The sequence below is a fragment of the Scyliorhinus torazame genome, chromosome 31, assembly GCF_047496885.1.
Source record: "Scyliorhinus torazame isolate Kashiwa2021f chromosome 31, sScyTor2.1, whole genome shotgun sequence".
NCBI classification, from domain to species: domain Eukaryota; kingdom Metazoa; phylum Chordata; class Chondrichthyes; order Carcharhiniformes; family Scyliorhinidae; genus Scyliorhinus; species Scyliorhinus torazame.
Window position 1 is genome coordinate 28,896,346 of NC_092737.1, and position 14,288 is coordinate 28,910,633.

The 14,288-nt window shown below is 45.2% G+C and overlaps 1 protein-coding gene across 1 annotated transcript in view; it reads left to right on the forward strand.

Annotated features, from left to right (window-relative positions):
• Positions 1 to 14,288, forward strand: part of LOC140404600 (scavenger receptor cysteine-rich domain-containing protein DMBT1-like) — a 243,460-nt gene that overhangs the window by 31,564 nt on the left and 197,608 nt on the right. The window contains exon 4 of the mRNA XM_072493200.1: positions 13,647 to 13,961. Coding sequence (XP_072349301.1) covers positions 13,647 to 13,961 — 315 coding nt within the window. The remainder of the gene's footprint in view (positions 1 to 13,646; positions 13,962 to 14,288) is intronic.

The following is a 14,288-nucleotide window of genomic DNA, read 5'->3' on the forward strand; positions in this document are numbered from 1 at the left end:
CAATGCTACCGTGCTGCCCTTAAGAGCAAATAAATCTACACTATATCATTTTACCGTAATCCATGTACCTATCCAATAGCTGCTTGAAGGTCACTAATGTTTCCGACTCAACTACTTCCACAGGCAGTGCATTCCATGCCCCCACTACTCTGGGTAAAGAACCTACCTCTGATATCCCTCCTATATCTTCCACCTTTCACATTAAATTTATGTCCCCTTGTAATGGTTTGTTCCACCCGGGGAAAAAGTCTCTGACTGTCTACTCTATCTATTCCCCTGATCATCTTATAAACCTCTATCAAGTCGCCCCTCATCCTTCTCCGTTCTAATGAGAAAAGGCGTAGCACCCTCAACCTTTCCTCGTAAGACCTACTCTCCATTCCAGGCAACATCCTGCTAAAACTTCTTTGCACCTTTTCCAAAGCTTCCACATCCTTCCTAAAATGAGGCGACCAGAACTGTACACAGTACTCCAAATGTGGCCTTACCAAAGTTTTGTACAGCTGCATCATCACCTCACGGCTCTTAAATTCAATCCATCTGTTAATGAACGCGAGCACACCATAGGCCTTCTTCACAACTCTATCCACTTAAGTGGCAACTTTCAAAGATGTATGAACATAGACCCCAAGATCTCTCTGCTCCTCCACATTGCCAAGAACTCTACCGTTAACACTGTATTCTGCATTCATATTTTTCATTCCAAAATGGACAACATCACACTTTTCAGGGTTAAACTCCATCTGCCACTTCTCAGCCCAGCTCTGCATCCTATCTATGTCTCTTTGCAGCCGACAACAGCCCTCCTTACTATCCACAACTCAACCAATCTTCGTATCGTCTGCAAATTTACTGATCCCACTTCAACTCCCTCATCCAAGTCATTAATGAAAATCACAAACCGCAGAGGAGCCAGAACTGATCCCTGCGGTACGCCACTGGTAACTGGGATCCAGGCTGAATATTTGCCATCCACCACCACTCTCTGACTTCTATCGGTTAGCCAGTTCGTTATCCAACTATCCAAATTTCCCACTATCCCATGCCTCCTTCCTTTCTGCATAAGCCTACGATGGGGAACTTAATCAAATGCCTTACTAAAATACATGTACACTACATCCACTGCTTTACCTTCATCCACATGCTTGGTCACCTCCTCAAAGAACTCAATAAGACTTGTAAGGCAAGACCTACCCCTCACAAATCCGTGCTGACTATCCCTAATCAAGCAGTGTCTTTCTAGATGCTCAGAAATCCTATCCTTCAGTACCCTTTCCATTACTTTGCCGACCACCGAAGTAAGGCTAACTGGCCTATAATTTCCAGGGTTATCCCTAGTTCCTTTTTGGAACAGGGGCACGACATTCGCCACTCTCCAATCCCTGGTACCACCCCTGTTGACAGTGAGGACGAAAAGATCATTGCCAACGGCTCTGCAATTTCATCTCTTGCTTCCCAAGAATCCTTGGATATATCCCGTCAGGCCCGGGGACTTGTCTATCCTCAAGTTTTTCAAAACGCCCAACACATCTTCCGTCCGAACAAGTATTTCCTCGAGCTTACCAATCTGTTTCACACTGTCCTCTCCAACAATATCGCCCCTCTCATTTGTATATACAGAAGAAAAGTACTCGTTCAAGACCTCTCCTATCTCTTCAGACTCAATACACAATCTCCCGCTACTGTCCTTGATCGGACCTACCCTCGCTCTAGTCATTCTCATATTTCTCACATCTGTGTAAAAGGCCTTGGCGCTTTCCTTGATCCTACCCGACAAAGGTTGTTCATGCACTCTCTTAGCTCTCCTAATCCCTTTCTTCAGTTCCCTCCTGGCTATCTTGTATCCGTCCAATGCCCTGTCTGAACCTTGTTTCCTCAGCCTTACATAAGTCACCTTTTTCCTCTTAACAAGACATTCAACCTCTCTTGTCAACCATGGTTCCCTCACTCGACCATCTTTTCCCTGCCCGACAGGGACATACATATCAAGGACACGTAGCACCTGTTCCTTGAACAAGTTCCACATTTCACTTGTGTCCTTCCCTGCCAGCCTATGTTCCCAACGTATGCACTTCAATTCTTGTCTGACAACACCGTATTTACCCTTCACCCAATTGTAAACCTTGCCCTGTTGCACGTACCTATCCCTCTCCATTACTAAAGTGAAAATCACAGAATTGTGGTCACTATCTCCAAATTGCTCCCCCACTAACAAATCTATCACTTGCCCTGGTTCATTACCTAGTACTAAATCCAATATTGCCCCTCCTCTGGTCGGACAATCTACTTACTGTGTTAGAAAAGCTTCCTGGACACACTGCACAAACACCACCCCATCCAAACTATTTGATCTAAAGAGTTTCCACTCAATATTTGGGAAGTTAAAGTCGCCCATGACTACTACCCTATGACTTCTGCACCTTTCCAAAATCTGTTTCCCAATCTGTTCCTCCACATCTCTGCTACTATTGGGGGGCCTATAGCAAACTCCTAACAAGGTGACTGCTCCTTTCCTATTTCTGACTTCAACCCATACTACCGCAATAGGGCGATATTCCTCGAACTGCCTTTCTGCAGCTGTTATACTATCTCGAATTAATAATGCCACACCCCACCTCTTTTACCACCCTCCCTAATCTAATTGAAACATCTATAACCAGGGACCTCCAACAACCATTTCTGCCCCTCTTCTATCCAAGTTTCCGTGATGGCCACCACATCGTAGTCCCAAGTACCGATCCATGCCTTAAGTTCACCCACCTTATTCCTGATGCTTCTTGCGTTGAAGTAAGTATACACACTTCAACCCATCTCCGTGCCTGCAAGTGCTCTCGTTTGTCAGTGTTCCCTTCCCCACTGCCTCATTACACGCTTTGGCGTCCTGAATATCGGCTACCTTAGACTACAAATCCGGTTCCCATTCCCCTGCCAAATTAGTTTAAACCCTCCCGAAGAGTACTAGAAAGCCTCCCTCCCAGGATATTGGTGCCCCTGTGGTTCAGATGCAACCCGTCCTGCTTGGACAGGTCCCACCTTCCCCAGAATGCGCTCTAATTATCCAAATACCTGAAGCCCTCCCTCCTACACCATTCCTGCAGCCACGTGTTCAACTGCACTCTCTCCCTATTCCTAGCCTCGGTATCACGCGGCACCGGCAACAAACCAGAGATGGCAACTCTGTCTGTCCTGGCTTTTAACTTCCTGCCTAACTCCCTAAACGTGTTTATTACCTCCACACCCCTTTTCCTACCTATGTCGTTGGTACCAATGTGCACCACGACTTCTGGCTGCTCCCCCTCCCCCTGAAGGATCCTGAAGACACCCGGGAGGCAACATACCTTCCGGGAGTCTCGCTCGCGACCACAGAATCTCCTATCTACCTTAATCAGTAGTCGCCCAGAGTGTCATATGTGACCCCCCCCTTCTTCAAAATATACAATATTTTGGCCGGTCCTGCTTCTTGTGGTAACGAATTCCACAGGCCGACACCTCTCTGGGTGAAGATATGTCTCCTCATGTTTGTCTTGGATGATGCACTCCGTGTCCTCAGACTGTAGCCCTTGCTTCTGGGCACCCCCACCATCACGAACATCCTTCTTGCATCTACCCTGGCCAGCGTTGTAAGACTTTTATATTTTTATATCAGATTCCGCCCACACATCATTCTTCTGAACACCAGGCTATTTAATCCTAACCGAGCAAATCTCTCCTCACAAGTCATTGCCGCCATCCCAGGAATCTGTCTAGGAGGAATCTTTGCTGCATTCCGTCTGCATCAAGAACCTCCTGCGTTGGATATGGAGACCACATTTGCACAAACTATCGCAGGTGCAGCCTCACCAACATCCTGCAGGGTCTTGAACAAACCAGAAAAAGAGTTAGTCCCCTTACATAGCTATCTATTTGATATGTGTGTACGTATGCTTTAGCGGTGAGTTATGAATGTTTATCTATAAGCACCTCCAGAACTCTCGGAGAGATACCAAACCGCTTTTATAACAATTAGCATTGCCTCTTCCCTGCATGGGACGGTGGCACAGTGGTTCGCTCTTCTACTTTTCAATGTCAGAGGCCCGGGTTCCACTGCCGGCCTTAGCTGACTGTCTGAGCGGTGTTTGCGCGTCTCTCACTTGCACAATCTGACACTCTCACAACTAACTGTGATTCTCACAGACTCTCACACTCCCACTGTCACACTCGCATACTCTCACAACAACTCAAAACCTCGCTCTCACAACCTCATGCGCAAGGTGTCACTCTCGAACTCTCACAATCAAATTCTCACACATAAACTCTCACCCACTTACACATACTCTCACACTTCCACTCTCGCATTTTCACACTCTGATTCGCACAATCTCACTGTCTGACTCTTTTTGTTTTACAAATTCAGAGTACCCAGTTATTTGTTTCCAATTAAGGGGTAATTTAGAGTGGCTAATCCATCTATGCTGCACATCTTTGGGTTGTGGAGGGGAGAATGTGCAAAGTCCACATGGACAGTGACCCAGAGATGGGATCGAACCAGGGACCTCGGCGCCGTGAAGCAGCAGTGCTAACCGACTGGGCCACCGTGCTGCCCCTCACAATCTGACTCTTAGTTTACTATCAAACTCTTACAAAATCTCACACTCCCATTCTCACACTCAGACTCAAATAATGACTCTCATACTCCGACAGTCACTGTCTGACCCTCACACTCTCACTCTCACAGTCTCACACTCTCACAGTCTGACTCTCATACTCCCACTTTCATACTCTCACTCTCACACGCTTCCAGTCTGACTGCCAGTCGGACTGTCACCCTCCCGCAATCACAGTTTGAATCTCAAACTCTCACAATCGCACTCCCAAACGTTCACGCTCACAATCAAAACCTCTCGCCCTCTCACACTGACCCATTCAATCTCATACTCTCACATGCACACCTTCTCACACTCACTCTCACACTCTGACTCAATGGCACTCTCACACACTGCCACCCACACTCTCACTCTGACATTCTCACACTCCCATTATCACATTCACTCTCTCTCTCACTCACACCCTCTCGCACACACACACACACATACATTCACTGTCACACATTTACCCTCAACTCTCACTCTCACACGCAAACATTGCTCTCTCACATTCTGAGTCTCAATCTGACAATTGCCACAATCTCACTTGCACACTCAAACTCGTAACACATTCTCACTCTCACACGTTTACTCTCACTCTCGCTCCCACAAATTGTTACACTCTATTACTCTCCCACTTCCACTCTCGGTCTCAAAGTTTCACTCTCACAATCTCACTCTTACGCTATCAATCTCACACACTCCCTCTGACACTCTCATACTCTCAGACTCTTAGTTGCTCTGGCAGTCTGACTCTCACACTTTCAATCTCAGAACTCACAATTTTACGCTCACTCTCACACTCACTCCCACACTCTGACTCTCTCGCCCTCTCACTCTGCCCCATTCAATCTCATACTCTCACACATTCACTCTCAACTTCTCACACTCTTACTCCTATACTCTCACTCTCACATTCTCAAGCCGGATTATCACACTCTCAGTCCAACACTGTCATCCTCACAATTTGACTCTCACACTCTCACGTTCTCAAACTTTAATACTCCCTCGGATACCCTCGTACTCACAACTCACTCTCGCACTCTCGCTCTTACTCTCACTCTCACACCCGTAGTGGCCCTTACATTCTGACTCTCACACTCTCACATTCGCACAGACTCTTACACTTTCACTCACTCTCACACTATGAATCTCATATTCTCACAGTCTGACTCACAGTCTGAGTCTTGCACTCCCACTCTCACACACTCACACGTTCACTCTCACACGCGCACAAACGGTCAGACTTTCACGCTCATACTCAAAGTCTCACTCTCATACGCTTACAGTCTGACTGTCTGTCAGTCTGATTTTCACACTAAAACAATCTCACCCTCCCTCTCACACTCTCACTCTCACCCTCACACTCTCACTCTCACACTCTCACACTCACTCACGCCTTGACTCCCTCGCACTTTTCCATATTTTCTCATTCACTCTCACACTCTCACTTTCACTCTCACGGTCTCACTATCACATTCATGCTCACTCTCACACTCGCTGGCACTCGGACACACTCTCACACATTCACTCTCACATATTGACTTTCAAACTCTTACTCTCACACTCCAGCTCTCACAACCTCACTCTCACACTCAAACTCTCACAATCTCTCTCACAGTCTGACTCTCACACTCTCACAAACTATCACAATCTCACTTGCGCGCTCAAAACGCACTATCTCTTTCTGACTCTCACAGAATTACACATTCACTCTCTCATTCTCACTTACGCCAGTTCACTGTCTCACGCTCGCACGCTGTCAAAGTTTCACACTCACACTCTCCCTATCACACATTCACTCATACTCTATAGTGTGACTCGCACTCTGACTCTTCGTCTCACACATTCACTCTCAAACTCTCACAGTCTCACTCTCACAATTTCAGGCTGACTCTCAGTCTCACTCTCACACTTTCACAAACTATCACATTCTCACTCTAACCGTCCCTCTATCACTGTGATTCTTCCAGGCGGAGGCTTTCCTTCTCAAATTCTCACTCTCACACTCTATCTCTCACGCTTTCACTCTCACCCTGTCACAGTCTGACTCGCCGCCTCACCCCGAGACTGTCACAAACTATAACACTCTCACACTTGCACTATTACTGTGCGATCTCACAGATCTACAATTCCACTCTCACCACTCTCACACTCTCGCACATTTACTCTTAAAGTCTCCGTCACACTCATATGGTTACATTCTCACTCTCACATTCGCAAAGGCTGATTATCAAACACTCACGGTCGTAATGTATACTCTCACACTCTCACTCTCTCAATCTCACACTCACTCTCACACTCTCATACTCATTCTCATATTCTCAATCTCATGCACTCTCTCACACTCATATGTTCTCTCACGCTTTCACGCATTCACTTTCAAAGTCACACATGTCAAACTCAAACGGTCACACTCACTCTCACAATTTCACAGTCCGATTATTACACTCTCGCGCTCTCAGTCCCACACTCTTACTCTGACACTCACTCTCACTTTCACACTCGTACTCTCTCCTACTCTCACAATCATTTTCACGCTCTCACTCTCAGACTCTAATTTTCAAACTCCCACTCTGACACTCAATCTCTCGAACTCTCACACATTCTCATAAACTCACACGTTCCCTGTCACACTCTGACACATTCACTCTAAAACTCTCACTCTCACTCTGTGTCTCACACTTTCACAGTCTGACTCTGAGTGTGACTCTCACAAACTATCACTCTCACATACACACTTGCACTCTCACTGTATGACTTACATTTCACACTTTAACTCACACGCTAATCCACACTTTCACTTTCTCACACTCACACTGTCAAACTTTCACTGTCGCAAATTCACTCACACTCTCACAGTCTGACTTCCACTCTGCCTCTCATTCTCCCATTCTCACTTTCACACTCTCACATTTCACTCACTCTCACACACTCATTCACAAACTCTCACTCCCACAGAGTCTCTCACTCTCACATTCACACTCTCATACTTTCACACACTCTTTCCCAAAGTCCCACTCTCACACTATCTGTCTCTCTCACATTCACACTATTTCTCACAATCTAACTCTCAAACCCTTACACATACTGGACACCCATTTTCTCAAATGTTCATCCCAACACGCCCACTCTCACAAACTGTCACACTCTATTGCTCTAACACTCACATGCTCACTGTCACATTTTCAGTCTCTCGCTCTCTCACCCTGACATGATGTGGCGATGCCGGCGTTGCACTGGGGTGAAGACAGTAAAAAGTCTTACAACACCAGGTTAAAGTCCAACAGGTTTGTTTCGATGTCGCTAGCTTTCGGAGCGCTGCACCTGAGGAAGGAGCAGCGCTCCGAAAGCTAGTGACATCGAAACAAACCTGTTGGACTTTAACCTGGTGTTGTAAGACTTCTTACGGTGCTCACCCTGACAGGTTGACTCTCAGACTCTCTATTACACTCTCACTCTTACATACTCACTCTCACATCTCCCTCTCGCGTGCTCGCTCTCACTGTTACACGATTACTCTCACAGTATCACTCTCACACTTTCACACGCACTCTCACAGTATTACTTTCACAGTCTCACTCTTTTACGCACACTCTCACACGCTCAATCACATATTTTCACAGCATGACATCAATATGACTCTCGCAATCTCACTTTCACAGTTTGGCTCACACAACCTCAAACTTTCACTCCCACACTCACTCACAAAGTCTCACATTTGCACGCTCGCACTCTCGCTCTCACACTCTCACTCTCACACTCGAACGTTCTCACGTTCACACACTCACAATATAATTCTCAGTCTGACTCTCAAAATCTCACAGTCTGACTCCTACATTTTCACTCATTCACTGTCACTCATTCACTTTCCCTCGTTCACTCTCACACTCTTACCCTGACACTCTCATCCTCACAAACTCACTATCACAGTCTGACTCTCACAATCACAGTCTCATCTCTCGCTTTCACAATCTTATATTCCCACACACACACACTCTCTCACACTCTCACTTTCACTCCTACACATTCACTCTCACAGTCTGACTCTCACACTGTCACCCTCTCATTCACAGACTCTGACTTTCAGACTTTACCTCTGAAACATTGACAGTCCTTCACATTTTTACTCATAATCTCACTCTCACACCTTCACGCACAATATCACACACATTCTCACTCTCACATTCTCACAGTCTGACGTTCACACTCTCACTCTCATTGTCAAATTCTCACACGCTCACTCTTTCAAACTCACACTCACACTTAAACTCTCACACTCACACAAACTCTCACAATTTCACGTTCAACTCTCACTGTACCTTCGCAGTCTGATTCTCACACTCTCCCGCTTTCACTTTCAAATCTAACACTTTCACTCTCTCATTCTCGCAATTTCATTCTCTCACTCTCTCACAGTTTCACTGACACTCACACTCTCACATTTGACTTTACTCTGACACTCACTCTCACATTATGACTTTCACAATCTGACTCTGATACTTTCACTCATACTCTTACTCCCACACTAAAGATCTCACAAACTTTCACAATCATACACGGATAATTTATTTGCAAATGAGTGAGATACGGATTAAATATCGATAATACATGGCCATAGAAACATAGAAAAATATAATCTAGGAAAAGCAGAAGGCCAATGGACCCTTCGAGCCTCCCACGCCATTCAATCCTATCATTACGGATACTCCATCTCAATGCCATATTCCTGCTGACTCCAAATGCCCACGATGCTATTAAAATCCAAACAATTATCTATCGCTTTCTGAATACATTCATCTGCTTGGCCTCCGCTGACTCTTGCGCTGAAAATTACCAAAATTCACTATCCTTTAAGTGAACAAATATTAGGCCGGTGTCTATGTATTTGCATTGTGTACCTTGTGTTGCCCTGTTATGTGTTTTCTTTTTATTTACTTTTCACTATACCTCGGTACACGTGGCAATAAACAAATCCAATCCAATCCATCTCAGTCCTAAATGGGCAACTCCATTTCCTGCGACTGTGTCCCTTGATTTCCTGACTGACTGAGCAGGGACCACATCCTCTCTGCATCTAGTTTGTGCATCCCTGCGAGAATTAAATACAACAGGTATACACATAGTATTTTCCAAGTGGTGAATCAAATGGTACCTTGTCATCAACTCTAGCTGCAACCCGGAAATGCCCAAAGGTTTAACGAAAAACATTGATGATGAAGACTGCTTTCAACGCTGAACGGTATTAATGGCAGCAAAGACTGAAGTTCCAGCAGATTGTTAAGGAACTGCACTCCCTCCAGGTTTTCCTCAGCGTTTTTATTTCTTGCAATGGAAACTCCACTTTCTCACACCTAACGCCGTTCCAGTCTGCAGTTCATGTTAAAGCTGACTTCTCATTTCAGAAACATGCAGATCAATGTTTTGTGGGAATTGGATCCCCTCTTTCTTTCTTGTAATGTGGTTGGGAAGTGTTTTGGGTCCTGGCCAAGTAATTGTTTGGAGACTGTAATCATATCATGGAAAATTGTTGTGGACATCTGTTCAAGGATAGTTTCAGAATTACCATTATTCCTTCTCTTACATTTCCCAATTAGTGTTTATGAATCCATGTTGACTCTTATATTTCATAAAGTCCCCGTGTACGTGCTGCGCTCTTTTGCCATTTCAAACATTCAGGCAACTCCCGATATTGTCCTTAGCCTAACCTTTAGTCCACGATCCAGTCTAAACGGCCCACACAATCTGTGGCCCACTTAGTAACGCTCCTCCTCCATTTCTGGTTGCTTACCAATGATGGCCGGCACGGTAGCACAGTGGTTAGCACTGTTTCTTCACTGCGCCAGGCCCGAGGTTCGATTCCCGGCTCGGGTCACTATCTGTGCGGAGTCAGCACAATCTCCCCGTGTCTGCATGGGTTTCTTCCGGGTGCTCCGGTTTCCTCACAGAAGTCCCGAAAGACGTGCTGTTAAGTGAATTGAACATTCCGAATTCTCCCTCTGTGTACCCGAACAGGCGCCGGAGTGTGGCGGCGAGGGGATGCTCACAGTAACTTCATTGCATTGTTAATATAAGCCTAATTTTCATTCTAATAAACATTATTATTATGGTTCACCTTTGCCGCATTTGTGTCTCATTCTAGCTAGTCTTCTTGTTGTAGGAAAAAGGGAGGAGGATAGTCCATTGCAAACGTCATGCCTTCTCCACTAGTGCAGTAAGATGATGGGTGCCCTGGCAGTGTTCTTTGACTAGTTCCTGACTCCCGTGTCTAACCATGAAAAAAATACCTGAGTTGAATAAGTGCAAAGACCGCTGGGGACATTCTCGGATGAATACTCTCAAACAACCCTTTTGGGCAAAATTATTTTGCTGTCACGTTTAAACCCCGAGTGTCAGTCTCCTGTGATGTGAAACATGTTCAGGATCTCCCCCGTTTTCAGCTCGGATCTTATACATAGAAACATGCACAGAAAATAGCGAGCATTAAGAGGCCATTCGGCCCTTCGAACCGTCTCCGCCATTCATTATGATTATCACATTCAATATTTCAAGAAATCACCTCCCATTCTTCTGAATTCTAATGAGTGAAATTCCAGCCTGTTGAACATTTCCATCCTTAGACGGCATATTAATTCCAAGAGTAAATCCGGCGAATGCTCTGAAATGCTCAATGGCAATTATTTAATTGGTTTTAAATAGGGAGAACCTAGCTGCTAAAAATACAGAGCATCTCTCACCAAAGGTTTGTACAATTGCTGTGCAATTTATTTAATTTTATATTCCATTTCTCTTGAAGTTAACGCAACCAGCCAGTTCGTCTCGCCAATTACTTGTTTTACCCGCACACTAAATCTATTTGATATATGCACCAGGAATCCGCTCTTTGTACTGCAACCTTTGTCCATTCGAATAATATGTTCCGTTCATCTCTGTGCTTTAACACCCACGTATCCGATGGGTCCGACCCGGGTTACCTCCCCGTGATCCCTGTAGAAAGGTAGTGCGCCCGCTGGGGCGGGAGGACTGGTCCATTGGTGGGCTAGTTTGCTCAGCACCAAAAACGACGGTCCAAGTTGGAGCCGAGCTGCAGAGTTGTCCCGACTGGAAGTCGGGCTGGGACTTGTACATACTTTATTTTGGCAATAAATTATTCTTTTCTGACCCGTCCATGACGACGAAACCAACAAAATGAAGAACGTAGGGATACATTGATTTTTTTTCCAGGCCATACATAGTGGAGCACTTAACCAAGCCAGAAATAATTTATTCAATCCAAATATCGTGACACTATTCTGCGTTATTACTGCACCCTTTGGCCATCTAACGGACCTAGATTTTCTTTTTTCATTTAGAGTACCCAATTCATTTTTTCCAATTACGAGGCAATTTAGCGTAGTCCATCCGCCTACCCTGCGAAACCCACGCAAACACGCGGAGAATGTGCAAATTCCACACAGATAGTGATCGAGTGCTAACCACTGCCCCGCCGTGCGGCCTACCATGTTTTAATCACTCGCTGAACCTTTCGATATTCCTCATAAACTCATCCGCCAACTTGGCCATCGAGCATACACTTCCCTCGTCCACGATGTTCATAAACATTTGCTTGAGGGTCATGAACGGCAGCAATGTATCTTCGCAACTCATTAAGCTTCCAGCCCATTGCAGCTCCTCTACCTACGTGTGTCCCATTAAACGCTAACTCAGAGAGGCAGGTGAGGCATCAATACATTCCAGGAATGGATAGTGTTGTCTCTTTGGATGACTGTCGATGTAAAATACACTTAACAGGCCACACCAGCAAATCGGGACTTCGGTATGCGGTTGGCAACGTGAATGTTTTCATTGTGGAAGCCAGATCAAACGAACAAGGTATTATTTAAATAGAGAAATATTCAGAAAGCTCCAACGCAAAGTGACTTGGTGGTGCTTCAGCACAAAACACCGAAAGCTAGCACCGAGGCGTAGCAAGGAACAAAGAAGGCTAATGGAATATTGCCAGCGTTCCCAAGCGTATTTGAAGCAGATTGGTCGGAAAATTTTGCTGCGACTGTACAGTGTACTATTGAGACCAAATCTGGAGTAAAGTGAGAGCGTTTGATCCCATTGTTTGAGTAAAGATAGTATGTCATTGGAGGGGGTTCAGAAAAGATTACTCGGATGATCCCGGTTTCAAGGGGTTGTCTAATGAGCAGCATTTCTCCAGTTTGGGACTCTACTCTTTGGAATATTGAAGAATGAGAGGTGACATCATTTAAACATATGAAATTCTTCAGGGATTGACAGGGTAAATTCTGAGAATATGATTCACCTCGTGGGAGAGGATCGGGCCAGACGGCATAATCTCAGAGTAAAGGCGTTCCAATGCAAGATTGAGATGAGGTGGAATGTCTTCTCTCAGAGGGTAGCGAGTCGTGGATATTCTTTTCCCAGCGAGCTGTAGGAGCAGACTCCTTGTGTACAGTTAAGGCTGAGATAGGAGATAGATGGATAAATGGGTCGACGAATAGATAGATAGATATGTAGATAGACAGGTAACTAGATAGATAGATGATAGACTGATGGATAGATAGTTGATAGATAGATAGATATTTAGATAGATGGATAGATAGATGGATAGATAGAGAGAGAGATAGATAGACCATTAATCAGTAAATAAATAAAGTGTTGCACGGAAAGGGCAGAAAGGTTGACCTGTGGAATATGTGACCAGCCATTATCCAATTGAATGGCGGAGTAGGATCGAGAGAGAGAACTGCTGACACCTGTTCCTATTTCTTATGGTCTAATGAAAACATAGATTGCCTGCGTTGCCAACTGAAACTGCTCCTCTTCAACCGTAACATCAATGATATAGCGGAATATAACTCCTGGACAACCACACCCCCATGCAGCTATATCTCGCCCACGTTCGTCAGTTCTCTATCATTAGGAGTAGGAACGGATGAATCGAATCGGTCTCATTTTCTCAATACAATAGCATTGTGAAGGGTTGTTGGTAACGTGAATTTGGTGTCATTGCAGCAACGAGTGTGAGACTGGTGAATGGGCCGAATCGCTGCTCGGGGAGGCTGGAGATTTATCACAACAGGCAATGGGGAACGGTTTGCGATGATGATTGGGATATGGCCGATGCCGAAGTTGTTTGCCGGCAGCTGCGCTGTGGGAATGCAACGGTTGTCCACCCCTCGACTAAGTTTGGAGCAGGAATCGGCACGATTTGGATGGATGACGTAGCGTGCAGAGGAACCGAGCTCTCGCTCTCCTCTTGCTCATTCGGAGGCTTCGGAGTTCATAACTGCAATCACGGCGAAGATGCCGGCGTGACCTGTTCCAATGGTAAGGGTACAATTATCCAAATGAAGGTGGGAAAAATTATCATTTGTCTTCTATTGCCACTGGGTAAATAATGTGATCAACGTCGGGTGTTCCATACAGGTTGTTTCACATGTGTGTATATATATATGTCTATATCTATTGCAGCAATATCAATGAAGATGTTAAGTTACGGTATCCGGGCACTGTGGCTACAAAGTGAGATGTCCGAGGTTTTAGGGCATCATTCATTCCCACCATGGATATTTGATTCCATTCGAGGGCTTATGGATGTTTGCGTATAGAAAGAATGTCCATTGGGGTTTAGAAATTGGGGTTTGTGGTTATCAT